Source organism: Notolepis coatsorum (genome assembly GCF_963971535.1).
Source record: "Notolepis coatsorum genome assembly, chromosome: 2".
Classification (NCBI taxonomy): Eukaryota; Metazoa; Chordata; class Actinopteri; order Aulopiformes; family Paralepididae; genus Notolepis; species Notolepis coatsorum.
Genome location: NC_140166.1, coordinates 87,048,996 through 87,074,937, shown reverse-complemented (window position 1 = coordinate 87,074,937; position 25,942 = coordinate 87,048,996). Strand labels below are relative to the sequence as shown.

At 42.7% G+C, this 25,942-nt stretch overlaps 1 protein-coding gene across 1 annotated transcript; it reads left to right on the top strand.

Moving 5' to 3' along the window:
- Positions 1–741: 741 nt before the first annotated feature.
- On the top strand, positions 742–14,053 carry mesd (mesoderm development LRP chaperone; the record flags this gene model as incomplete). The annotated part of the gene is made up of 3 exons (XM_084307706.1): positions 742–900; positions 7,759–7,991; positions 12,777–14,053. The coding sequence occupies 3 exons, from the start codon at positions 742–744 to the stop codon at positions 13,051–13,053; spliced, it is 669 nt and encodes a 222-aa protein (XP_084163832.1). The 3' UTR covers positions 13,054–14,053.
- Between the last annotated feature and the right edge of the window lie 11,889 nt (positions 14,054–25,942).

Genomic DNA, 25,942 nt, shown 5'->3' with positions numbered 1-25,942 from the left:
GGAGATGTATGGGCCTTTTAAGTCAATGATAAAAGTGTCTTACAAGGATAAGTGAGCTCCTGCACTGATTATTATAGTTTAATATTCAATATTTGATCACCAAAACCCCCCAAAAAGCATAAAAAGGGGGCCACCCCGCCCGAAAAGGGCCCTTAAAATCGGGCTTGTGCGCTACGCGCGCTCGGTTCAAACACACACAGGTATAGTGCCCTTTTCAGCCTTTGAGCACCTGCCCCTCTAAAGTCCTGTGGAGTGCACGTCCCTGCACACACTCTCTTGCCCTCTCTTTCTCTCTCTCTCTCTCTCTCTCTCTCTCTCTCTCTCTCTCTCTCTCTCTCTCTCTCTCTCTCTCTGTAAACCCAACCCCCTCCAATGTACAGACGCCCCCCCCCCCCCCCCCCCCCCTCCACTCCACCCACCCAACCACCCCCAATGTACAGTTTCCCACCCCACCTACCTACCCAACCTCCTCCAATGTACAGTTTCTTCCCCCTCAAATGTATATACTCTCTTTTTAGACTCCTTTTGTACACATAAACAGTACTGTATATTTGTAGATCAATCAATCAATCAATCAATCAATCAATCAAAACTCTCTCTCTCTCTCTCTCTCTCTCTCTCGCTCACGCACGCACGCACACACACGCACGCACGCACACGCACACACACGCGTTAGGCACGCCCCCCCCCGCGTCTTGTGATAGCATTGTTTTAGCCAATCACAGAGCACCATCTGTAAGCATGGCGTCTGACTTCAGGTGGAAGTGTGCAGCAGTGTTGTTGCTCTGCTCGTATTTGTTGTGTATCTCAGCCGACGACGACAAAAACAAGCCAAAGAAAAAGAAAGATATCCGGGATTACAATGACGCCGACATGGCACGGCTTCTGGAGGAGTGGGAGGTAAAGATCTACGGGTTTTCATTGAGGTTATTATAATGCGATGCTAGCAAGCTAACGGTGTGTCACCACAGCACGTTAGCTAAAGCATTATTATTCCACTGACAACACGTAAACATAACATAATGTTAGCCGACTAACGTTATGGACAAACACGAACTAACGATACCTGGTAGTTTATATTATTGCTAATGTTACTGGTTAATAGTCAGTAGCCCTCCTTATTAACTGCCTTCACTCTCCACATCCAGGAAGTCAAACGCTAGCTTTGTTTCCATCTATTTATTAGCCTTGTATTGTATTGGACTAACGTTAGCTTACATAGAAGAGCTCTTGTTATTAAACTATTTGGAAAATACTTTCTTTCAAACGTGTTTAAAAACGCAATAACTTTAGTTAGGCTCTATATCACACTTCATATCACACAGCCACATAGAGAGAGAGATGGATAGATAGATAGATAGATGGACTTGACAGGAGGGTGTACTTACTATCAGACCAGACTGTCTCAGTTGTGAGGTATGAGAAAGTAATAACCTTTTTTAGTACTAATGAAACCCATTTAAAGCCCTAATCGAAGATAGGCAGCATTTTGAAACGCATCCAAATGCCTTTTTGAAGAATAACGTTCAAATTGTACAACATTCGTGTTTTATTTTCACATCCTTGTTTATTTAGGTGTTGGTTAAACATGAGGTGGGTCTCCAAAGAGTTTTAAATCAAGAAATATGTGCACCTTCCACCTGGTCTTCTCATAGATGGAGGGTTATTAACTAGGATCCATTGGCTCTTACAGGTGTTTTGCAACCACGCCAACTGATGATCTGTCATTATGACTTGAGAAGTTATTTCATGGTCATTTTCAGACTTATCGAGCTATCTGTGTTGTCCTGCTTCTTCAGACAGAGTGCCTCCAGGCTCCTAGCCGCGTGAACCTCATTCTGAGCTACAGGGACTGTATACAGAGTCGGTTCATTCATAAAACGACCCAGGCGTTGGGCATGATTTCATCGCAGTCCGTGTGTGCGCCAAGTTGAGTTATTATTATACATTTAGAAGTGTGTGGTCACTGTTATGCGCATAACAAGCATGCATGTCACTAGAGGGTTTGATAGACAGCTCACTCGTTCCAATCATTTGACTTGGTCATTTGTGTGATTGGATGTCGTCGTTTTAGCTCCTGCCCCGTTACCGGAACAACAGATCTTTAACAAGTCGGTGTCAAACGTCTTATTCTGTTGATGAGTACTATTGATTACTGTCGAGATATAGGCTAATAAGAAATAAAAAATGTTACTTAAAATCAGCAGCCGCCTATTGATCCTTTAAGTGCCTCCAGGCGGGTTACCGATTCTTGAATGAACTGGTTCCAGACTCTGTATATACAGTCCCTGTAGCACAGACTGGGGTTCACATGGCTGGTTACCTCCCAGGCGCACACCTTCTGGTTTCCTCATCATCATTTGTTTCCCCAGACATGTTCTTAGCTGACGTGTGTTGTTGCAAACTGGGTCAGGCAACACAACTGAGCAGCAGAAAAGACGGCTGTTGATTTTCAGAACTCTGGTCCCTGTTTCTTACTCACCAGCGGTCTTGTTGATCCATAGAGTCCTTCCTCAGCACAGTCCATGGTGCTGTTCCTCACTCTATCTCCAGCTAGACAGAGTCCTTCCTCAGCACAGTCCATGTTCCTCACTCTATCTCCAGCTAGACGGAGTCCTTCCTCAGCACAGTCCATGTTCCTCACTCTATCTCCAGCTAGACGGAGTCCTTCCTCAGCACAGTCCATGTTCCTCACTCTATCTCCAGCTAGACGGAGTCCTTCCTCAGCACAGTCCATGGTGCTGTTCCTCACTCTATCTCCAGCTAGACAGAGTCCTTCCTCAGCACAGTCCATGGTGCTGTTCCTCACTCTATCTCCAGACAGACAGAGTCCTTCCTCAGCACAGTCCATGTTCCTCACTCTATCTCCAGCTAGACAGAGTCCTTCCTCAGCACAGTCCATGTTCCTCACTCTATCTCCAGCTAGACAGAGTCCTTCCTCAGCACGGTCCATGTTCCTCACTCTATCTCCAGACAGACAGAGTCCTTCCTCAGCACAGTAGGGGTGGGACAATACATCGATCCAGATCGATATATCGATCTATTATCAATAATCAAATAGGATCGACGCAACGTAAAAAGATCGATTCATATTGCGATACTCTTATTTTGAAAATCCCCGCGAGTCATATCCGCCGGCGCCCAGTATTGTGAAACTCCGTGTAGAAATTACAGCAGTGTTTGCGTCTGCTGTAAAGCACTACAGAGCGTCTATTTTGCGAGCCGATATAAGTCTGTGCAGTTTTTTCCCCGCAACGGGTCAAATGCATATAACAGGCGTTGCATCGTCGCCATTCCTTTATGCCAACGTCGCGTTAAATATCTAAACGAACGTCGCGTTGGCTGCTAAAAGCTAAGCAGCTAACCGTGAGAGAGAACAGGAGAGTGGAAAGGGGACTTGGAAGGAGGAGGGGTGGGGGCTGTGGGGGACTGTGTGTGTGTGTGTGTGTGTGTGTGTGTGTGTGTGTGTCTGTGTGTGTTAAAGCTCAATATATAAAAACAAAAGTGAACAGGAGGTCTATTTGTATTAAAAACAATAGATTGTTTTTCATTTAAATGTCTGGAAGAGCTCAAAAATAAATACATCAATTGATATTTCCGTAGCCTTTTTTTAGTTGATCTAAATGTGACTGATTGTGTTAAATGGGCACATAATATCGCCTCATATCGATCGCAGACACCTGAATTGAATCGTATCGTATCGTATCGTGGCAGACTTTGTGATATCGGCAAATATCGCATCGTTGTCCAAAGAATCGATATCGTATCGTATCGTGATGAAACTGATGATTCCCACCCCTACAGCACAGTCCATGTTCCTCACTCTATCTCCAGCTAGACAGAGTCCTTCCTCAGCACAGTCCATGTTCCTCACTCTATCTCCAGCTAGACGGAGTCCTTCCTCAGCACAGTCCATGTTCCTCACTCTATCTCCAGCTAGACAGAGTCCTTCCTCAGCACAGTCCATGTTCCTCATTCTATCTCCAGCTAGACAGCCAGTAACCAATGCAAAGTCAATGGGCTCAAGCTCGTCTTTGTACTACAAGCTGATTAGGGCTGCTCGAATTGCGATGATTTTTATTGATATTGAAATCGCAACTATTAAACTATTGGTTTGAGTGCATCATATGACGATTTGTTTTACCTCTCCTCTCGACCAAAGGCTGCCTTTCTGTCATCTACAAGACGTTTCAAAATAACTGGAGAAACGGACCGTGGCTCCCTCCTCCCCCTCAACATGAGCTGAAACTACTGTTGGGCTTGAGGAGGGCGGGGTGGAGCACAAGACAAAATGAGAGCAACATGACATGCGGCACAATAATAGTTTTATCTGGATTATCTTGTTTTGATTGATTGATTGATTGAAAACTTTATTAACAGATTGCAGAATGGGTACAATACAGTACAGCTCAATACACACAATTGTTAAGGGGATGCAGACCAGAGAAAGACTTTCGTCTTGTTTACATCAGGGTCCCCCATTTTCAATTCATCAGGACATATATGACATACATCTATACATTTATGACATACCAGATTTGCAAATACAGTACTGTTTGTGATACAGAAGGAGTCAAGAAAAGGGAGTATATCAGGGTTCGAAATTAACGGGGGCTCGGGGCAAAATGCCCTTGAAAATGGACAAAATGCCCCCGAATATCAGTTAAGGGGGGCAGAAAATGCCCCCGACAGTTTACTAATTATATATATAATTATATATATGATCTACAGTGCGAGCATTTCCCTTGTATTTGGCCCTAATAATATGTGTGTGTGCGCCACCCGGAAAAATCATTTACTCGAGACGAGTGACGATTACAAAACAGCTCCGCTGTTATAATAGTCCCACATTACACAAGGCGCATAAACGTCCAATCACAGTAGCGCCCGAAAACAAAGTCACGGTACCGGCTTAGGCAAGTTATACATTCAGAATCAGACAACGCAAAAAAATCAGCCAGCCATGAAGCCCATTCATTTTTATTTTGAGCAAAAGAGAGACGAGGAGAAAGAGAGGAATCCGGCTGACATGGCTTTTGAAGTGATATTCGCACGTGTTTTTGCGGGTCCAGTCCCCACGGTATGTTGACAGAATTCGCAAAACACCTTATCAACTGAAGCATAAAAGTCATTAGGATACTGCTCTGCTCTGAATTTAGGGCTTAGTGGGGAATTTCTTCCGACGTTAACGTTAACGACGCACCGAAGCAGCTAGACCATTTCTCCGTGTTGTGTGTAACACGCAGCGGTCCCCGCCTCCTCCCTCCTTGCAACAAACGTTCCACCCAAAAACGGAATTTCTATTTCATAATGAATTAAATAATTGTATAAAGAATTTTCAATGTTCTGTCATCTAATAATATATTCCATTACCTTTCCTATCTGTATCAAAGTCAAAATGTTGGTATCATAACAACACTACAACATACAAAAGCAGCTTGACAACCGATATCCTTTGCGTTTGATTGATTGAAAACTTTATTAACAGATTGCAGAATGGGTACAATACAGTACAGCTCAATACACACAAGTTAAGGGGATGCAGACCAGAGAAAGACTTTCGTCTTGTTTACATCAGGGTCCCCCATTTTCAATTCATAGTGTGCACACGCACAGTATAATAATGCATGAGATAAATAGTTAATAAACTCTGTGTTACTTGAACAATTTTCACTGTGCTCCTAAATTTCTTTGTGTGCTCCTAAATTTTTATTTAGATTTTATTTATTAACATTTTATTTAGGAGCACATGTGCTCCTTGGGAAAAAGGTTAGCGTAGAGCCCTATATATGGAGACATTAACATTACATTATCAAACATAGGGACGAAGACTGTAAAAAAAAGTGTCAACAATGTTTTATAATCCTTATGTTAATTTTCATCATAAAAATTCAGTGCCCCCGAAATACAAAAAAAAGCCCCCGAAAATCAATTAAGGGGGGCAAAAAAAGCCCTTGAAAAAAAATGTTAATTTCTAACCCTGGAGTATATACATTTGACGTAGAAACTGTACATTGGAGGAGGTTGGGTGGGGGCCCGGGGGGTTGGGTACATTGGGATATTGACAACCATACTGGGTAATTTACATTGGAGGTGGTTGGGGGGGGGGGGGGGCACACTGTATAAACAAGTAAAACTGTACATTGAGGGGGGGGGGGGGAGACACTGTACAAACAAACAAAATTGTACATTGGACTATTGACAACCATACTAGGTAAATTACTGTACATTGGAGGGGGTTGGGTTAGGATATTTACAGGGGCCAGTGTTGAATTGCAGTCTCCCGTATAGGCCTGCCGCGATAAGCAATAAATCGATTAATTGCTGCGATAATTAAAATGAATGCAATGATTTTGACGGGCGCGATTAATTGCTATTTGCGCGTTTGTTTTAATGAGGCGGAACCAGTGCCGCTTGTCAGTCACTGTCCGTGTTGGGAGGCGGGTCGCTGACGTTACTAGAGTACAGCACGGGAGCCCCGTGGGGCAACGCCACAGCTTAACTACATTTCTCAATAGTGTGGCTCCTTTTAACCAAGTAGCATTATTTGTAGTGTAACGTTAGCTATTTTTAGACCCAAGTAGTTACTCGCTACTGCCCGGAGAAACTGGACTGCTAAATAAAGATGAAAGATAGAGCTTTGATTCTCATTCCATGCTAACAACATTAGCTAACAAACGAAATACAACGTATAGCATAGCTACAAGTACAACACAGAATAACGTTAATACAATTACATGCATCATTGTTTACAATGAACGGGTGGGGCTGGTCAAAGGACTGGTCACGGGGACAAGTTAAACATGAATTAATTTATTATAACACTCCGGTAGTTTCGAGTCGTGCTGCAGTGCCTACGCACCACAGCTATTCTATTATATACTGCTTTGACGCTTCCTCCTCATCGTTGATTGCCTGTAGTAGCTGCATCTAACGTTAGTAGCTAACGTTAAAACTAACCTAAAGTTAGTTGTTCACCAACAATCTCAACATTTGTTATTAGCTCAAAAACAACCGGACGAGACATGTTGTCGGCTCATATGTTCTGCTTAGGATAATCGCAACAATACTTCCGGTCCGGTCGGTGGGCTTCAAAATAAAAGTCTAAAACCGGAAAAGACGGAGCGGTGGGCTTCAAAATAAAAGTTTTGGGAAATAAATTTCTCAAAAAAAATTCTCTAACCGGTCGCAATAATATCGCTTATCGCGATATTTTCGGGGGCAATTAATCGCCCAGCAAAATGTGTTATCGTGGCAGGCCTACTCCCGTAGGTGTCCCTTGAGAGAGGTTTTGAAAGTGGGTAGTGATCCACATTCCTTTACAGCTTTGGGTAGGGCGTTCCACATTGATTTTCATGATCGTGGGAAGACAAAATCGTAATTTAAATTGAAACTCCATTAATTGCCCAGGCCTAAAGCTGACTGAGGACAACTGTATCTGCTCCATGGTGCACACAAAGTAGATCTCAGTTGTCTTGAGTCAGTCTTGTACAGTACAGACCCCATTGACTTTGCATTGGTTTGTGGCTAACTATCCGGAGCTGGAATGAGGTCAGCATGGATCGTGCTGAGAAAGGACTCTACCAATCAACAACATCATTGCTACATAGCAAATTGAGCTAGGGTTAGAAAAATCTGAACTATCCCCTTTAATGTGTAATTTTATCTACCTATCGTAGACCTGCCTAATATGTGACCACTGATTTGTTTAAAAAATAAAAGGTATGCTGATGTGGTCTCTCCTCTTGGCTCCAACAGAAGGATGACGACATCGAGGAGGGCGACCTCCCAGAGCACAAACGCTCCCCACCCCCCATCGACTTCTCCAAGATAGACCCGTCCAAGCCGGAAGAGCTGCTGAAGATGTCCAAGAAGGGCAAGACGCTGATGGTGTTCGCCACCGTGTCGGGAGAACCCAGCGAGAAGGAGACCGAGGAGCTCACTGGCCTCTGGCAGGGAAGCCTCTTCAATGCCAACTTTGACATTCAAAGGTAGGAGGGTTGTAGGGGTATGATGATGACACACCGGTAGGAGGGTTGTAAGGGTATGATGACACACAGGTAGGACCGTAGGAGGGTTGTAAGGGTATGATGACGCACAGGTAGGTAGGGATGGGTACCTTTCACATTTGAACCGATACGGTACCGGTACCTGTGAATCGATACCGGTACCCAACCGTACCTTTTTTCGGTACTTTAGTCTAAAAAAAAGTTTATTTACCTACCTAAAATATCCTAACTTCAAATAACTACAATTTCGACCGTTTTCGGCTTGCCATTGCTCCAACTGCTTTGTTGTTGAATCAAGTCAAATCCTAGGTAAGCATATATTGTGCATGTGAACGTTGACATGAAAAGAAAAAAGGTTAAAAATATATATATATAGTAACACATTTATTTTTTTATTTTATTTTTTTTGGTATCTCACTTGAATCGATACTCGGTAGTACCGACGTGTTTCGGTTCGGTACCTCAAAAGAACCGAATTCGGTACCCATCCCTACAGGTAGGAGGGTAGCGTGAATACTTTCGGCAGCCAACATGCCCTTCCGCGTTGCTCTGATTGGCCGAGCGCGCGCATGCGCATGAGCCGCGACAAGCTCCTCAGCCGCTTAACGCAATTTATACAAATGGAAGTATTGATTACGCCGTAACGAATCATTAAAAAAATATACCGTTAACTGGAATATGTTGTTTCTTTACACATATGTTGGATTATGTAATTGGTTTGTCATGACAAACCAATAAAAAATTGCGAATTAACCGGTGGCTACAACAACAGCGCCACCGTTCATTGTAAACAATGATGCATGTAGTTACTGTGTGTTGTTGTAGCCACCGGTTAATTCGCGATTTTTTTATTGGTTTGTCATGACAAACCAATTACATAATCCAACATATGTGTAAAGAAACAACATATTCCAGTTAACGGTATATTTTTTTAATGGTTCGTTACGGCGTAATCAATACTTCCATTTGTGTGTGTGTGTGTGTGTTATTCAATAGATTAAATTAGTTTAAGAATAAATAAATTTTAAGAGAATCTCAAATACATTATTTTATTTAAGTGTAGGCTATAGTTAATGTTTTATTTTTTACAGTTTTTGTATTTTTCTGACATGGGGGCTCAACAATAAATGACAATCAGAAATGTCAAGTTGCATGTTGTTATTCTAACCAGCTTAGACCCCTACGCTCTGCATCTTCTGGCCGCCTCAGACCTACTCCTATCCAAGCTCCGGGAGGGTCATCAAAGAGAAGTCGCCTATTCTCAGTCCTTGCCCCACAATGGTGGAATGAACTACCCACCCCAGTTAGGACAGCCGAATCACGTCCAATCTTTCGCCGTCGACTAAAGACGCACTTCTTCAACCATTATCTGAATAAAAAAAAAATCGAACCCTAACTAACCGTACTGTCATGCACTTGTCCTAATAAACTAACCTACACTGTAGCACTCAACACTTTGATGAACATTGTTGCTCAGCTGATAGAGTTGTGCCCTTCCTGATGGCTTGTCGTACAGAACTTGTAAGTCGCTTTGGATAAAAGCGTCAGCTAAATGACTAAATGTAAATGTAAATGTAGTTCTGTTGCATTTCCAATTTATTTATGTAAATTATAAATTGATCAGGTATCGATAAGGGTATCGATAAAGAATCGAATCGATAAGCAGAATCGATAATGGAATCGTATCGATAAAATCCCATCAATTCCCATCCCTAGTTGCTACTGGATAGAACAGAATCGTAGCCAACACTCATGATTTGTGATTGATTGGTTAATTATGAAATGTTAATCTTATTGTTTTTAACAGTGTTTTTGAGAGAGTATTCGAATACTCGTTCAAAAACACCAAGGAGTATTCAAAGCCTGTAAAATGGTATTCGGAACAGCCCTACACTAAATATATATGTTTTAATAAATTATCAACTATTAACGCTGACTCCTTCAATCCACTCAAAATTATGCTAATATTCCTTATGTTGTTTATGATATTCATTGAAAATTGCATATGACAGTATCATATAGTAATAATAACACATGGCGATATACTAAAAAGCTATTTATCATTTTGGCTGGTAAAAAATCTGCCTGGCTGGTAGTTTTTTTAATCTACCAGCCACCTTGGCTGGTAAGCCAAAAAGTAAATTTTGTTCCCTGGTGTCAGGGTTATAATGATACACGGGTAGGAGGGTTGTAGGGGTATAATGATACACAGGTAGGAGGGTTGTAGGGGTATAATATTAAACCGGTATGATGGTTGTAGGGGTATGATGATACACAGGTAGGAGGGTTGTTGGGGTATGATGATACACAGGTAGGAGGGTTGTAGGGGTATAATATTAAACAGGTATGATGGTTGCAGGGGTATGATGATCCACAGGTAGGAGGGTTGTAGGGGTAATAGGCTTGGGCGGTATAATTTCTTTTCATACCGTCATACCTTGCTGACATAATACCCCGGTATACAGTATATGACGGTATGACTTTCATTTTCATCAGCGGGGGGGGGGGGAGCTAACAATATACTCGTTATCACCATACATAACGCTTATATTGAAACACGTTGACATATTAGGGCCGTTCTTTCAACCTAAAAGTGCACTTTCTTCAACCTCAAACCTAAATTCCTTAGCAACCCGTGTTACCAAGTAAACAAATCACAGAACGGTAGCCAGTTAGCAGGTATCAACGTTAGCTCCCGGAACGGTAGCCAGTTAGTTAGCACCATCCAGTTATCAACGTTAGCTCCCGGAACGGTAGCCAGTTAGCCTGCACCATCCAGGTATCAACGTTAGCTCTCAGAACGGTAGCCAGTTAGCCCGCATCATCCAGGTATCAACGTTAGCTCCCGGAACGGTAGCCAGTTAGCCCGCACCATCCAGGTATCAACGTTAGCTCCCGAAACGGTAGCCAGTTAGCCCGCACCATCTAGGTATCAACGTTAGCTCCCGGAACGGTAGCCAGTTAGCCCGCACCATCCAGGTATCAACGTTGGCTCCCGGAACGGTAGCCAGTTAGCCCGCACCATCCAGGTATCAACGTTAGCTCCCAGAACGGTAGCCAGTTAGCCAGCACCATCCAGGTATCAACGTTAGCTCCCAGAACGGTAGCCAGTTAGCCCGCACCATCCAGGTATCAACGTTAGCTCCCAGAACGGTAGCCAGTTAGCCCGCACCATCCAGGTATCAATGTTAGCTCCCAGAACGATAGCCACGTAACCCTCTGCTGGCGCGTGCTGTGCACTACAATCAACTCTGTGTCGGTGTAATAGCAGTCTGTGATGTCAGAGAATCATACAGGCGGGATCTCGAAATATCCTGGTATACCATAATACCGTCATACCGCCCAAGCTTAAGGGGTATAATATTAAACAGGTAGGAGGGTTGTAGGGGTATGATGATACACAGGTAGGAGGGTTGTAGGGGTATAATGATACACAGGTAGGAGGGTATAATCATACACATGTTGTAGGGATAGAAATTTGTGGGTTCAATTCATACTACAAAGCTCAAATGATATATTATATATATTATGTACGTATGTGTGTATATAGTGTACTCTTCCCTCCCACAAACCAAATTAAATAAATGCATTTTACATATTGTAAAATATAAAAAAGTATTGTGGCAGTCTTGGCATTCAGTATAAAAAAATAGCATAATAGCATTTCAAGTTGCATTTTTCTGTAGCTTGTACAGTTTATATTTAGGAGGACTCCTACATGCTGCTGCCGTCAGGAGAAAACCCTCTCGGTCACCTTTTCAGCAATTAAGAGAAATAACATGACTTTCAGATGGACACCGATGTGTTTTTGAAAGTCGAACACTGGGTTACGAGTGCGTCTCCTGGCTGGTCCAGGGGTCATGGAACACACTAACGGCATACAGTAAAGGCCTGTGTCAATGGTAGAGTGAAAATATGAAAATTGGAGGTGCAAGCCGGTTTTCATCTGACTCCAGCTGTACTAAAATGGTAGCTCTGTAGAACTCTACAGTAGTCAAGTCAGAGACCTTTCAGAGGGAGACTAACCAGGTCCTTCTCACTTCCTGTCACGCGTCATGTGACCTGCACAAGTGGCTACATTCGCTGGCTTACTGCCCTCCCTACACCTAGGAGAGCAGAGCAGCACAGGCTCTATTCTCCTCAGTGAGAGATGTAGAGGTCTTGGCCAAATGTGGTTATTTTTTTTCTTTTAGACCGTATCTTACAAGTTGAAGGTGCTCTGAACATTTTCACTCTAAAACAATGCTTTTCTGACCTAATATAGGTTGTTTTGAGAGCAGTTACAGTTTCCACAGTTAATTTTTCTCATATTTTTATATTCAGATTTAATTATATTGTTTCCACAGTTTATTTGTCTCATATTCTTATATTCAGATCACATTTTATTGCCTATGTTTATGTCTTTCTATGTCTGCTAGATGGCAGTTGGTCAGTGCTCACACACGCTCACAGTAGGTGGCTCAGGAGGTAGAGCAGTCTTCTGGTAATCGGAAGGTTCCCAGTTAAATTTCGGCTCCTCCTGGGCAGTGTGTTGAATTGTCCTTGAGCAAGACACTTCACCCCTAACTGCTCCTGATGAACAGGTTGGCATCTTGCATGGTCGCCTCCGCCATCGGTGGGTGGGTGAGTGAATGGGTGAATGTGTGGCATAAGTTATAAAGCGCTTTGGATAAAAGCACTATATATAAATGCCGTCCATTCACGATAAGCCTTCTCCCTCTGCACGCTCTGTGACTCAACGCACCCCTGGTCTCTCCTTGTCCTCAGGTTCGTGGTCGGCTCCAACAGGGCGATCTTCATGCTGCGTGACGGCAGCTTCGCCTGGGAGGTGAAGGACTTCCTGGTCGCCCAGGACCGCTGTGCCGAGGTCACCGTGGAGGGCCAGGTGTTCCCCGGGAAGGCCGCCGGCGAGAAGGACGGCGGCCAGAAGAAGAAGGACCACAACGAGGTCAACCCCAAGAAGAAGAGCAAGAAGAGCAAGACGGAGAGCAAGACACCGGACTTGGAGCGGAACCGAGCCGGCCATCTTAAACAGGAGCTGTGATTAGACGAGTTCAGATTTATACCCACGTGTGATTGGATAAATTCAGATTCATACCGGGCACGTGATTGGATAAGAATACATTTAGGGAGTGGCCACACTGATCCATCACAAAAGGGAAATAAAACAAGTATTGCTGTCCATTGGTTTGTTTTTAACTGGTAAAACCTAATTGTGCATTTGCAGAAACGGCTGCTACTGATAGTGACGTTTCCGTCGGTTCAAAAGAGTCCTCTCTGAACCTTTCTGCCCGTCATCATGGACTCATCATCAGCCCGGTCCAACAGACGAGACGTGCCTCATTGGAACATAATTAATAACAAACGTAGACAGACAGACACAACGGATCAGTGTGGCCGGTGCCCGTATACCCATTTCTGATTGGATGAAGATAGATTCATGCCTGTTTCTGATTGGATTAGGATAGATTTATACCTGTTTCTGATTGGATTAGGATATATTTATACCAGTTTCTGATTGGATGAGGTTATATTTATACCTGTTGCTGATTGGATGAGGATAGATTTACACATGTTTCTGATTGGATGAGGATAGATTAAATGTGTGCGTGTGAGATCCATGTCTGCCTGGCATTGTCGGCACACTGGATCACACGGAGCTTCCGATTACGCAAAATGTGTGCAACTGACCACAATCAGATTACCTCCTTTTGTTAGGCAACCACCACACACGTCTCTATGCTTTGTCTGCGAGACAGATGATGACTTAATGTACACCTGTGTGTAGCCTTCGGATGGGAGCTCTGCCCACCACCTCCCCTTCGCGTGCAGCCTGACGTGGACCATAAATCCACAGGTTTGAATCTGTTCTAATGCAGAAGGGGCTTCCAGCTGTAGCCTCTTTCAGGCGTCACAGTGAAGATCAAAACACCATTAGACAGCTGGCCCCGACAACTGAAAAATATCTGACAGCCGTTATATCTGGATGTTTTGGATTCAAATCTGTTTTAGTTTTGAATATTAAAACTTGTGTAAACCATGAATATTAGGTAATGGAATGTCATTCAGTCATACCTATTTATTATCTGGATAACCCTGTCACATTGCTTGTTGAAAATACCTCCCTGATGGAATGAGAATGTCTAACTTGACATTTAAACATTCTAACAGGCCCTACGTTTACCGATCTCAAATTCACCTAGCAACAGTTGTGATTGGTGGATCAAGAAAAGAGGGGGCGGAGCTTGAGATAGGTGAATTCAGGTTATTTTCAAGCCTTTAAGCAAGAGGTTATGTGCTCCCACAGGGGTCAATAACCCTGACCTGAGAACAGTCTTTATAACTTTTACTGTGTCTTTTATACACGTCTCGCTCAGTGTTGTTGAAGGTCGGCGTGTTCCAGTTCAGTGTGTTTCCTATCATTGAGTTCAGCTGACGGGCCTCCTTAAAATGTGTTTCAGTGGCCTTTCCACTCAAGAAACGGCTCTGGGGGAAACACGTTGCAGGTTGCTGATCTGTCTCCAACATTCTAGGCTTGGGTAGTCAAATAATTCACAATCAAGTCGCTAAATCGGTACTTATAATATATCTTTTATCATAATTTTTCATTACGTTATAAAATGTGTTAATGCAAACATTAATGCAAATTTGTTAATCTCTTGAGTAGTTTATTCTTTGAACACTTTCCAAAGCAATGTATGCACTGGTTGGTTCTCGTCATAATAATGTTGTATTTTGTGCCAAAAGCCCCGCTCGGCGCTGGATATGTTTTTTGTGTTGTCAGCGTTCCACAAACGCTACAGAGGGCTATTTCAAAACAGCTTTGTGATTCAGTAAGCACTAAGCAGCCAGATGACCATGACAATGTTTTGAATTAATTGGTCAAAATAAGCTCGTTTGTTCTCATGGGTGTGTTGTTGCCATGCCAACCGCTGACCTGTATTCTGTTTTTGGCTATGTTGTGGCGACGCGCCAATACCTCAATTTCACCGCAGATGCCAATCCTGACCGGTATTTTAAAGCAGCTGCCAGGAACTTTAATTTACTGTAGGTAGATTGGTGTTTCCCCTGAATGAAGACTGCGTTTCCCATGAGCCCTACTGCCTTGTGGCAAATATCTCGATCTGGCTAAGATAATTCCTTTATTGATCACCTGGGAAAATGTGTGTGTCATAGCAGCATGGGGGAGTGGGGAGAGGAGGTACAGGTATGGGCACGGTAATAGTAGAAAGACATGGATATAGGCAATACAATTTGATCTGAATAAAAATACGAGATAAATAAACTGTAAACAAAGGTGCAGATGAGGGTCTAATGTCCTATAGGTTATATTATGTTACAATAAATATGGCAAAAAGAATTTGTCTAGCGTATGTGTTCATATGTAAAGCCACGTCTCTCAATGTATTTCATAAATAAAATACATTACATACCTGTCGAGGAGGAAGAGGTTTGGAATCTTCAAATCCCACGATTCTCCCATCTGTTGAATGACCGACGAAGGTCATTTCTTTGTTCTTAGGTCGAATACTTTTCTCGTTGCTGATCCTGCATCAGCCACAACCACAAAATATAACATCAAAAATGTAATCTAAACTAAAATCTCCTGCTGCTTCCCTTTAACTGGCTAACATACAACTCGCTGCAAAATTCTTATATATTGTTTCAACAGCCATTTAGAATAACTATATAGAAATAATAATAATACACTTTATTTGTATAGCACTTTTCATACAATAATTGCAGCCCAAAGTGCTTCACAGCACTAAAAATAGACATACAATTTGCATTAAAAATAAAGGTGGCAGAGAATAAGAAAAAGGGTCAAAACAATGCAGGTAATAAAACACTGTTGTCTTTTGCAGCTCCTGCACCAGCGCTCACACAACAATGAAATGGACAATCTTCTCGCTGACGGTCTAGTTTGTAGGTTATACAGGCATCAGTATTAAATTGAGACTGTTTGATAACCAGTTACAACTCCTAGTAGCTGCTTTAAGTATCTGCAGATACTGAGTGTCTTGTCTGATTCTGATCCATTACATTTACTGTATAGTAGCCTATAGACTTAGAGCAATAGTTTGGGATCAGTGGAGAGAAAGTATTGAGAATCTATTGTTCTCTATAGAGATCTTTATATCCATCAGAAATGTTGAAAATCAAATAATTGTCCTTGTTACACATTACTCTTGATGGCTAGTTGTATGTTTATCTGGTTAACTGGGTCATACCGCTTTTTTAAATAGCCCTGCATATGTGGTAGAATCATGTTTCAGCCCACTGCGTTACATTTCTTTGAATATGATATTCAGCAGCAATACTGTAACTGTAAACACACATGGTGTTCACGTTTTGTGTTGATTTTCACAGATTGATAAAATAAAGTAAATTCTTTTGTATAAATCTTTGGTGAGTATCTGTTTGGCTTGGTTTTAGTGACATGTGAGGGCTGGGCAGGACAGGAGATTAGTGACATGTGAGGGGTGGGCAGGACGGGAGATTAGTGACATGTGAGGGCTGGGCAGGACGTGAGATTAGTGACATGTGAGGGCTGGGCAGGACGGGAGATTAATGACATGTGAGGGGTGGGCAGGACGGGAGATATGTGAGGGGTGGGCAGGACGGGAGATTAGTGACATGTGAGGGCTGGGCAGGACGGGGGATTAGTGACATGTGAGCGCTGGGCAGGACGGGAGATTAGTGACATGTGAGGGCTGGGCAGGACGGGAGATTAGTGACGTGAGGGCTGGGCAGGACGGGAGATTAGTGACATGTGAGGGGATTATTTTAGTGTAGAGGTGGACCGATGACACTATACTCTACTGATTATCTTAGTGTAGAGGTGGACCTGATTATCTTAGTGTATGAGGTGGACCGATGACACTGTCTACTGATTATTTTAGTGTAGAGGTGGACCGATGACACTACTCTACTGAGTATTTTAGTGTAGAGGTGGACCGATGACACTACTCTACTGATTATCTTAGTGTAGAGGTGGACCGATGATACGGTCTACTCTACTGATTATCTTAGTGTAGAGGTGGACCGATGACACTGTCTACTCTACTGATTATTTTAGTGTAGAGGTGGATTATTTTAGTGTAGAGGTGGACCGATGACACTACTCTACTGTTTATCTTAGTGTAGAGGTGGATTATTTTAGTGTAGAGGTGGACCAATGACACTACTCTACTGATTATCTTAGTGTAGAGGTGGATTATTTTAGTGTAGAGACCCCGATGACAACTGGGTCTCATTCACCAACGGATTTACGACACAAAAAACAGTTTCTCTTAGGGCCATTTGAGACCTTCTCTGGCAGATTTTGGTATTCACCAACCGTCCCAATAAAACATATAATTAATATTATATTATAATATATTGTCTATATTCATGTCTTGCCCGAAAAGGTCTCAAATGGCCCTAAGAGAAATCCCTTTTTGTCATAAATCCATTGGTGAATGAGACCCACTTTCTACTCTACTGATTATCTTAGTGTAGAGGTGGACCGATGACACTTTTTTACTGCTGATTCCGGGTACTAAACTTTCAGTATCAGCCAGTACCAAGTACTGATCCGATCCATCACTTTTACTGAAAGGTATAGACTTGGACTTTGTTTGTGGTCATTGGACAAAAAGTAATAATAATAAACTTTATTTGTTTCATATTTCATATAGAATTGCAGCCCAACATGCTTCACAGCAGTAAAAATAGACATAGAATGAGCATAAAATACTAATAAAATACAGAATAAAAGCAATGCTGAGAATAAGAAAAGGGGTAAAAGCAAAGGTAATGAAACACAACAACAATAAATCTAATTTATAATAATCACAGTGTGGATGTAATACGTCTCATTTACAATAATCACTCTCAATGTAATGAGTCTAAGTGGCAGAATGTATTAAAAGGCTGAGGTGAAGAGATAGGTTTTTAGCTTACTTTTGAAAATATTTATTTTATAAATAATTTATAACCCAACATGTTTCTGTGTTAAAAAAATCTGCAAATCAAGTCACTATTGATTTCTTGCATGATCTTAGTATTAGCAGTATATCAGGCGGCTACGTGGCGTAGTGGGCAAGGCGCTCACCACGAATGACGGAGACGCTGGGCTTGCCTGTTCGAGCCCAGCGCTCCACATTGCTTTCAGTTTAGCTGGTCGTTCATACTAATACACATTGGCGCCCGTATTAGGGGGTGGGAAACTGATGGGTGGGGATCGGGCGTTGTGGATAGCGACTCCTACAGGTCGGTTGGTGCGCCTTCGCAGTAGAATCAGGAAGTGTCGGGGGCAGCGTGAGCCTCCCACACGTTACTCCTCGCCACTGAGAGATCGAGCTGCGCAGGTGAAAAGATGCGACTGCTGTTACCTCAAGTACCGGAGGGGACTTGTGCTATGTATGACTTAGTCCACATTGCAGCCGGCTTGTGGGAGGCAAGAAACAGCGTTCGTGACAGGGGAGGGTTGAATTGGATGATACGAAATTGGGATGGGAGAAAATATGGAAAAATGGGAGAAAAAGCGTATAAAAAAAAAAAGTATTAGCAGTATATCTTGTACTGGTATCGGCATCAGTGCATCCCTGTTTCAGCAGGTGACCAGCCATCGTTTGGGTGTTGATGTTAAAACCAAACCTGCAACAGACACGTATACTACCGCTGTCATATAAAAATGGTCTTTTCTTCTTCTTGAAAGGTCGTTGAGTGGCGTTTTATGACCTTTGGTCCATAAACCCTGTTCTAACCTCCATCCATAACTTCCAAAAAGCGAGAAACGAAGACCACGTTTCTTCATTCCTAAAAAAGTGAGGACTATTTGGAGATTTGAGGCATTCGCACGACAACAGTGATATTTAATACGGTCGCTGCCTCATTTCAACAGAACCAACACGAGAACGTCTGTTGGCAGTACGTCCTGCAGACCCCCTCGGACTGTGCTTTTTCTTTTGGGATTTCATGTTTGGTAATGTTTAGATGGAGTTGGCATTCCTATTTGAATGCTTTCATTCCAAAATGCAATATTTACATTTCTTGAATAGATTCATTCTAAACCAGTATATTAGAAGTGAGTATATTTAAGAAATGTGTTAAATTATGAATGAATAATATGAAGTTAGTAGTGAACAGAATAGTAGGCTACTAATAACACTAATCAAAGATATGTGCATCATAAAACAGTTTTTAGATTAGATTAGATTAAAATGTATTATCATCGTACAGTACAAGTACAGTACAACGAAAATAAGTGAGAATAAAGTCTACCTTACCTGTGAGATGACAAACCTCTATAGAATTCTTCTGTTTGAAGGAGAAACAACACAGTCTCATGAGATGTAAATAAAGTACTAATGGACCACAGGAAAACAGGTACATAATGTACGTTATGTAAATAAAGTACTAAGGGACCACAGGAAAACAGGTACATAATTAAGCATTACATCACGCGCAGGAGTGTGTTATAGGAATTAGATCATATAGGGGTGGTTGTTAGGCCCGACGCGCAGCGGAGGGTCGTTAGACTCCCCTAGGAATGATCTAATTCCTATAACACACGACTACAAGTGGTGTAATGTCTTTTATACAATGGCCGAATTCACCCAACCTTATTGCTATAGAACAGTGGTGCCCAACCAGTCGATCGCGATCGACAGGTAGATTGCGGGCTGATTTCAAGTAGATCTCGATTAATAAAATTTGATAAAAAAAAAAAAAGAAAAATTAAAATCTTTTGCAAAATCAACTCTGCCTCTCCTTGTTAACTACAACAAGCAATGCTGTTTGTTATTTAAGATGAGGTCGGACTCGGCACTGACAGATTTGTGTTCATTATGCTGCTTTTATAAAGCCTCAAATGACGGCTTACAATATACAATTTTGGCTGGTAGCTCTCGGCTAGGTGGTAAATTAAAAAGTAGATCTTGGTTCGAAAAAGGTTAGGCACCCCTGCTATAGAATAAACACACAGTAATTGAAGCATAATGGAGATTTATTCACAAAACCACCCACAGAGAAAGTAGATCCAATAGTAGATCCGCTAGTAGACACCAGAGGGAGCTCCACAAACCATGTTAAACCCAGATAGACAGTACTGCTACATCTATACATTTATGACATACCAGATTTACAAATACAGTACTGTTTTTGTAGGGTGATTATGGTTTATTTACATTGAGGTTCTGGGGTCACGTGGAGTGTGTTATACGAAATACCCCCCCTCCACCTCATCTACCAATCTCCTACCTACCAACCTCCTCCAATGTACAGTTTCTTCGTCAAATGTATATACTCTTTTTTAGACTCTTCTTCTATCACAAACAGTACTGTATTTGTAAATCTGGTATGTCATAAATGTATAGATGTAGCAGTACTGTCTATCTGTATGTCATGTATGTCATATATGTTATGATGCATTGAAAATGGGGGACCCTGATGTAAACAAGACGAAAGTCTTTCTCTGGTCTGCATCCCCTTAACACATAGGTGTCAAACTCATGGCCCGCGGGCCAAATGTGGCCCGCCACGTCATTTGATGTGACCCACCAAGAGCCATGAAAAAAAATAAAAAATAAAAAAATGTAAACATTAATCTTGGGTTAAAAAATAGCGGCGTTAAAATAATTGTGGGTTAATGCGTTAATAAAGCTTTAACTTTGACAGCCTTAGTTATTACACATTCTTACACATACATGTATGTTGAACATCTGAGGTATTGATGAAGTAACAAAGGAAAAAAGCCAAAAGCACTTACTCCTCAGACATTCTTTGACAATTTTACAGCCCAAAATACAAAAAAGATCCAGGCGGAATAGGTAACAAAGGGTTGAAGAAATATTGTCTGAACTGTCAGATGCAAACTGGCTGTGTGACATAACCGAGCATCTCGCTCAGTTGAATAAGAAGCTGTAGGGACGCAAACAAGTCCCACCCAAAACTTGACCAATATAGTTGTGAAATGAGACAACCCTTATTTTGTTATTTTTCAGTACAGTTACAGTTGTGTGTTCATGCAGACACATAATAGCAATTTCATTACGAATTGAAAATGGTGGACCCTGATGTAAACAAGTCGAAAGTCTTTCTCTGGTCTGCATCCCCTTAACAATTGTGTGTATTGAGCTGTACTGTACTGTACCCATTCTGCAATCTGTTAATTAAAGTTAATTAAACTATCTTCCATTAGTTGGATGTATGGCCTCTGCAAGGTTGTGTGCAGCCATTTGTTTTTGTAACATCTGCTACATCTGTCCCACGTGTTCTTTGCAGCTCAGTTGTTAGTTCTGCCCCTCTTGACTGTGACAAAAAGGTTTTGAACAAACTTAATGTCATAGCTTGTATTTGATGATCTTCTTCTTTGTTATTTACTTGAATGGTTTGATCATTGATTAATGGAGTAATATGGGGTTCTGATAAACTAAAATTATTTGTTAAAATAACATAAGCTAACATATATTTTTACATCTATGCAAATGCATATGCAATATATATAACTTAAATAAGTAATAAATACAGAAACAACATGTTTAACAATATGTAAATGAGTAGCTACATTTATTTTACATTACATTAACATTTATACGGTCTTTGGCCCTTTGAGGGCAACCATAATGCTGATGTGGCCCTCTGTGAAAATGAGTTTGACACCCCTGCCTTAACACATTCGGGGGCCATTTGGATCCGTCTAAAATCACTGTAGACGGCCAGCATTTCTAAACAAACTTGCATAGTCCGTGGGGCTGTTTGTAGAGCTAAATCTATACTTTATAGTATTGCTATCTGTCCATTCTCATTGTCAATTGACACCATAAACCGTCCCTTCAAAATGGCTTAAAGAAATAATTTTTTCATCAATACGTTCTCATTTTATAGCGTCTTGAATATAAGCGTTATAAGGGATTTCGGCTGGGATATTTCCTGGAAGGCAAGATACAGGGATAATAGCTAATAATGTTAAATCCAATGGCATTTCGGATATACAGAAGCTACAGTTAAAACTCAAACTGCATATGATCGGTATGATGGTCCACATGAATGCATGAAAGGGGGACAGGGGCGGGGGACGTCGTTTCTTATTATTGATTACCAATAACCGCGTTAGCCTCATTAGCCTCATTCGCTGATCGGGTGGATGGCTATCATAACAAGCCCTGATCAGCATGTAATTTACGTGAAAAAGATCTTACCGTGGGCCGGTTGGATCCCCCAAAGCATTTCCCAGTTATCGATCGCCATCTGGTAGATCCATATGTCCATTGGCTGATGATATATTCCTTTACTGCACACTGAAATCCGCATCCCAAAACGTATTCCAAGCTACTAGGCTGCACATCCAGAATCCAGCTAACTGGAAACTACATTGAAAGTCAAAAAAATAGTGCACCGTTCTGCCACAGGGCACACTGCATTATCGAGACAGCGCCTCTAAGAGGATCCGGCCGGTAATGCACTTTTCAGAATTCGAAGAGGAGGGTAGATCTGCAGTGCAGCTCGTGCCATAGAGTAGGTTATTACAATGGAATAAAAGCCAAAACAACCTTGCCACGGACATGTCCGTGGTTGGTCCTCAACCGTTGGATTCGAAACACGGATGTATCCGTGGTTGGCCCCGAAACGGTTAACAATTGTGTGTATTGGGGTGGCTAGGTGGTGCAGTGGGCAAGGCGCTCGCCACCAACGCAGGATATGCTGGGTTTGAGCCCAGCTCTCGGCGTTGCTACCAGCTTGGCTGGTCGTTCATACTAATACAATTGGCAGTATTAGGGGGTGGGAAGCTAGGTGGGTGGGGATCGGATGTTGTGGACAGCGACTCCTACAGGTCGGTTGGTGCGCCTGCGCAGTAGAATCAGGAAGCGACGGGGGCGGCGTGTCCCTCCCACGCAGACCCTCGCCGGTGAGAGATCGCGCTGTGCAGGTGAAAAGATGCGACGGCTGCCTCCTCGAGTACCGGAGGGGACGCGTCTATTTTTTCACCAACGGATTTCCAGTTCCGCGTTCGCGTTCTGCGATCTGATTGGCCACTGACGTTTCTGGTGCGATCTGATTGGCCACTGACGTTTCTGGACATGTCCGCCCAATCGCGTGACGCCTAGCTGTGTCTTTGCCCATTTCCGCCTCAAACGGCATGCAAACTACCTAACGCCTAGTTTATCACTGGTTAAGCTTAGGCGACTCTTTCGAAGTTTGTTAAGGTTAGAGTTTGGAATCAGGGCTGGTGTTCTATCGCCCTGCTCTAAGACAAACTCTAACCATAACCAACTTCGAAAGAGTGCCTAAGCTTAACCGGTGAAAGAAACAGGCGTCACACGATTGGCCGCACATGTCACACAACCAGAAACGTCAGTGGCCAATCAGATCGCAGAATGCGCACGCGGAACTGGAAATCCGTTGGTAAAAGTATTGACGCGGAGGGGACACGTGATGCAAGGCTTCGTCCACATTGCAGCCGGCTTGTGGGAGGCATGGCCTAACAACGTTCGAGACAGGGGAGGGTAGAATTCGACAATACGAAATTGGGGAAGGGAGAAAAAAATAGAAAACGGGGAGAAAAAGTAGATAAAAAAAAACAATTGTGTGTATTGAGCCGTACTGTATTCTACCCATTCTGCAATCTGGTAATACAATTTTCAATCAATCAATCAATCAAATCTGACAATTTCTTTTTAAAACGTCAGTAGTTTTTTTTTATCTCCGCGATTTATCTTTTGTTTCACAATGAGTCATGACAAATTAATTACATAATCCATGTGTATGTAACGAACTAACATTCCAGTTGACTATCTTTTTTGGAGGATTCGTTCAAAAGCAATTTGTAGCGACCTGAAAATAGTCTATTATTCAGATGTGCTAACTTGCCTTTTACCTCCCCTTTGTACACCAAGACATTCGAATTGGTTTCATTGATATTCGCACGAACAATGACACAGGCGTCTCCTTTCTTCTATCACTGGAAGATGGATTATAAATGACATTACTGGATCATATTCTGCAGTCCTTTTTCCCTGTGGAGCTAGTGGGCGACCAGCAGGGGGCGGTGGTAGGCAGAGAGTGTCGGGGAGAGGTGGAAGGAGATATATGGCAGCGGAAGGAGAGAGACGTTCTCTTCGGCTTTGGACTTGGCCGTGAACAATTGCAGCCACGGCGGGCGTGTGCTTTGGAATAACCCCGTTGAAGAAGTGAAGCTGGAGAGCCCCGTGAGATAGCAACGGTGATAGGAGGTACTTGCTAGTGGACATGATATCCTAGCAGTACCAGCGATAGTGTGTGAACAATTAGTGCAGAGCCAGGCACTAACAATCGGGTTATAATAGTTACAGTGAGCGGTATAGGTAGCGTGCGGCTAATAATATATCTGAGTTCACAGTAGTCGGGTTATAGCAGTTACTGTGCCGGTATAGTGTGCGAGCCAGATACGGGCGTGGATCTACAAACAGTCTGCCCCGGCCGTCAGCAGCTGTCTTCACCGGCGTTCTGCATCAGCTCTGCACCGGCTGTGAGCAGCCAGCACGGGAGTCGTCCCGTCCAGCAGAGGTCGTCATCGCCCAGCACACACTCTCAGCCAGCACTGCCTCTCTGCCCAGCTCCGCCTGCTAGCACCTGCGACGAGAGCGTTCGACGCCATCTTGCCACCAGGACGGTGGTGGAGCGGCGCGGCCGCCATTTTGGTAGAGTAACATTAGGGCTTCGGTGCCCAGGATCTATTGCACGTTACACAGTGTGGTGCGGCCTGCGGGCGAAGTTAACGTTGCTAACTACAGACCCCAAACATTACATGCCGGCATTAGCATAGGGCTTTTGTTTTGGTAATTGTGGGCCCACACTTTTGTTTTCTTTCCTTTACTTTGAGCGTGATAACATGTGTGTTTAATTATAATAATTTCCCATCTAATTTACCTTTTCCCTGTGGGGAAGTTACAGACCTGGTGCATTATAATTAAAGCCTTTTGAGGTATTATTCTGGCCGTATAATTAAAGCCTTTTGAGGTATTATACAGGGTGAAGGCCCAGACGTGGGTGATGACTCAAACACAGTGAAGTATATTATCCCTGATATTAACCCAGAGGTGGGTGTATAATATACGTGGTTATGAGGTATTGAGTTACACACAGGAGTTATGGTAGGACTTCAGCCCAATTGGCCACTAGTATTAAATAATTGTAACTGAACAGTACAATTAATATAAAGACTTAAATGGGGTTTGGTGTGCGTGTCCATTCCTGTGCCCAGCATTAACTCTTTTGGTGTGGGTAACGTATATATGATTAATCCCTTCCTATCCCATCTTTCCCTCTTCATTGTAAGGTTTCTAGGGTCATTGAGGGAGGGTACTGCTTGCGGGGGGGAACTCAGAGAGTATTTAATTACAATTCAGTCACGAGGTGTGGGAGGGTCTAAGGAGCAACTGGGGGGAGTGGGAGCGTGTTGGGGAGTACTGCTGACCGCCCTGCTGCAGGGAAGGAAGACCAGAGTACCAGACCAGGTTGGTAAATCCCGGGCCCCATCCACTCACACTACCAGCCTCCAGTCGACGCCCCAGGCCCAAAGATGAGGGTGCAGTCAGACAGAGTTCTACTGTGTCCAGCTACCTCCTGACTGCCAGCAACCGTTCCCACGAAGCAGGGATAATCCACCCTGCTACATATTCATACTTCCATTTTTCGATCTATGGCGGATTGATTCAGACAGAAAAAACGAAGTAATTGTGTATTTGGTTGTGGGAGGGATCTGGTGTCACGTGGAGTGTGTTATACTAAATAACAACCGGCAACTTCACTGTTTCAGCCAATCAGAATCAAGAAATTTGCATGTCATTGTATAATGTACATTATGTTATAGTAAATAAAGTACTAATGGACCACAGGAAAACAGGTACATAATGTACGTTATGTTATAGTAAATAAAGTAAGAAGAAGAAGTCTTTATTTGTCATGCA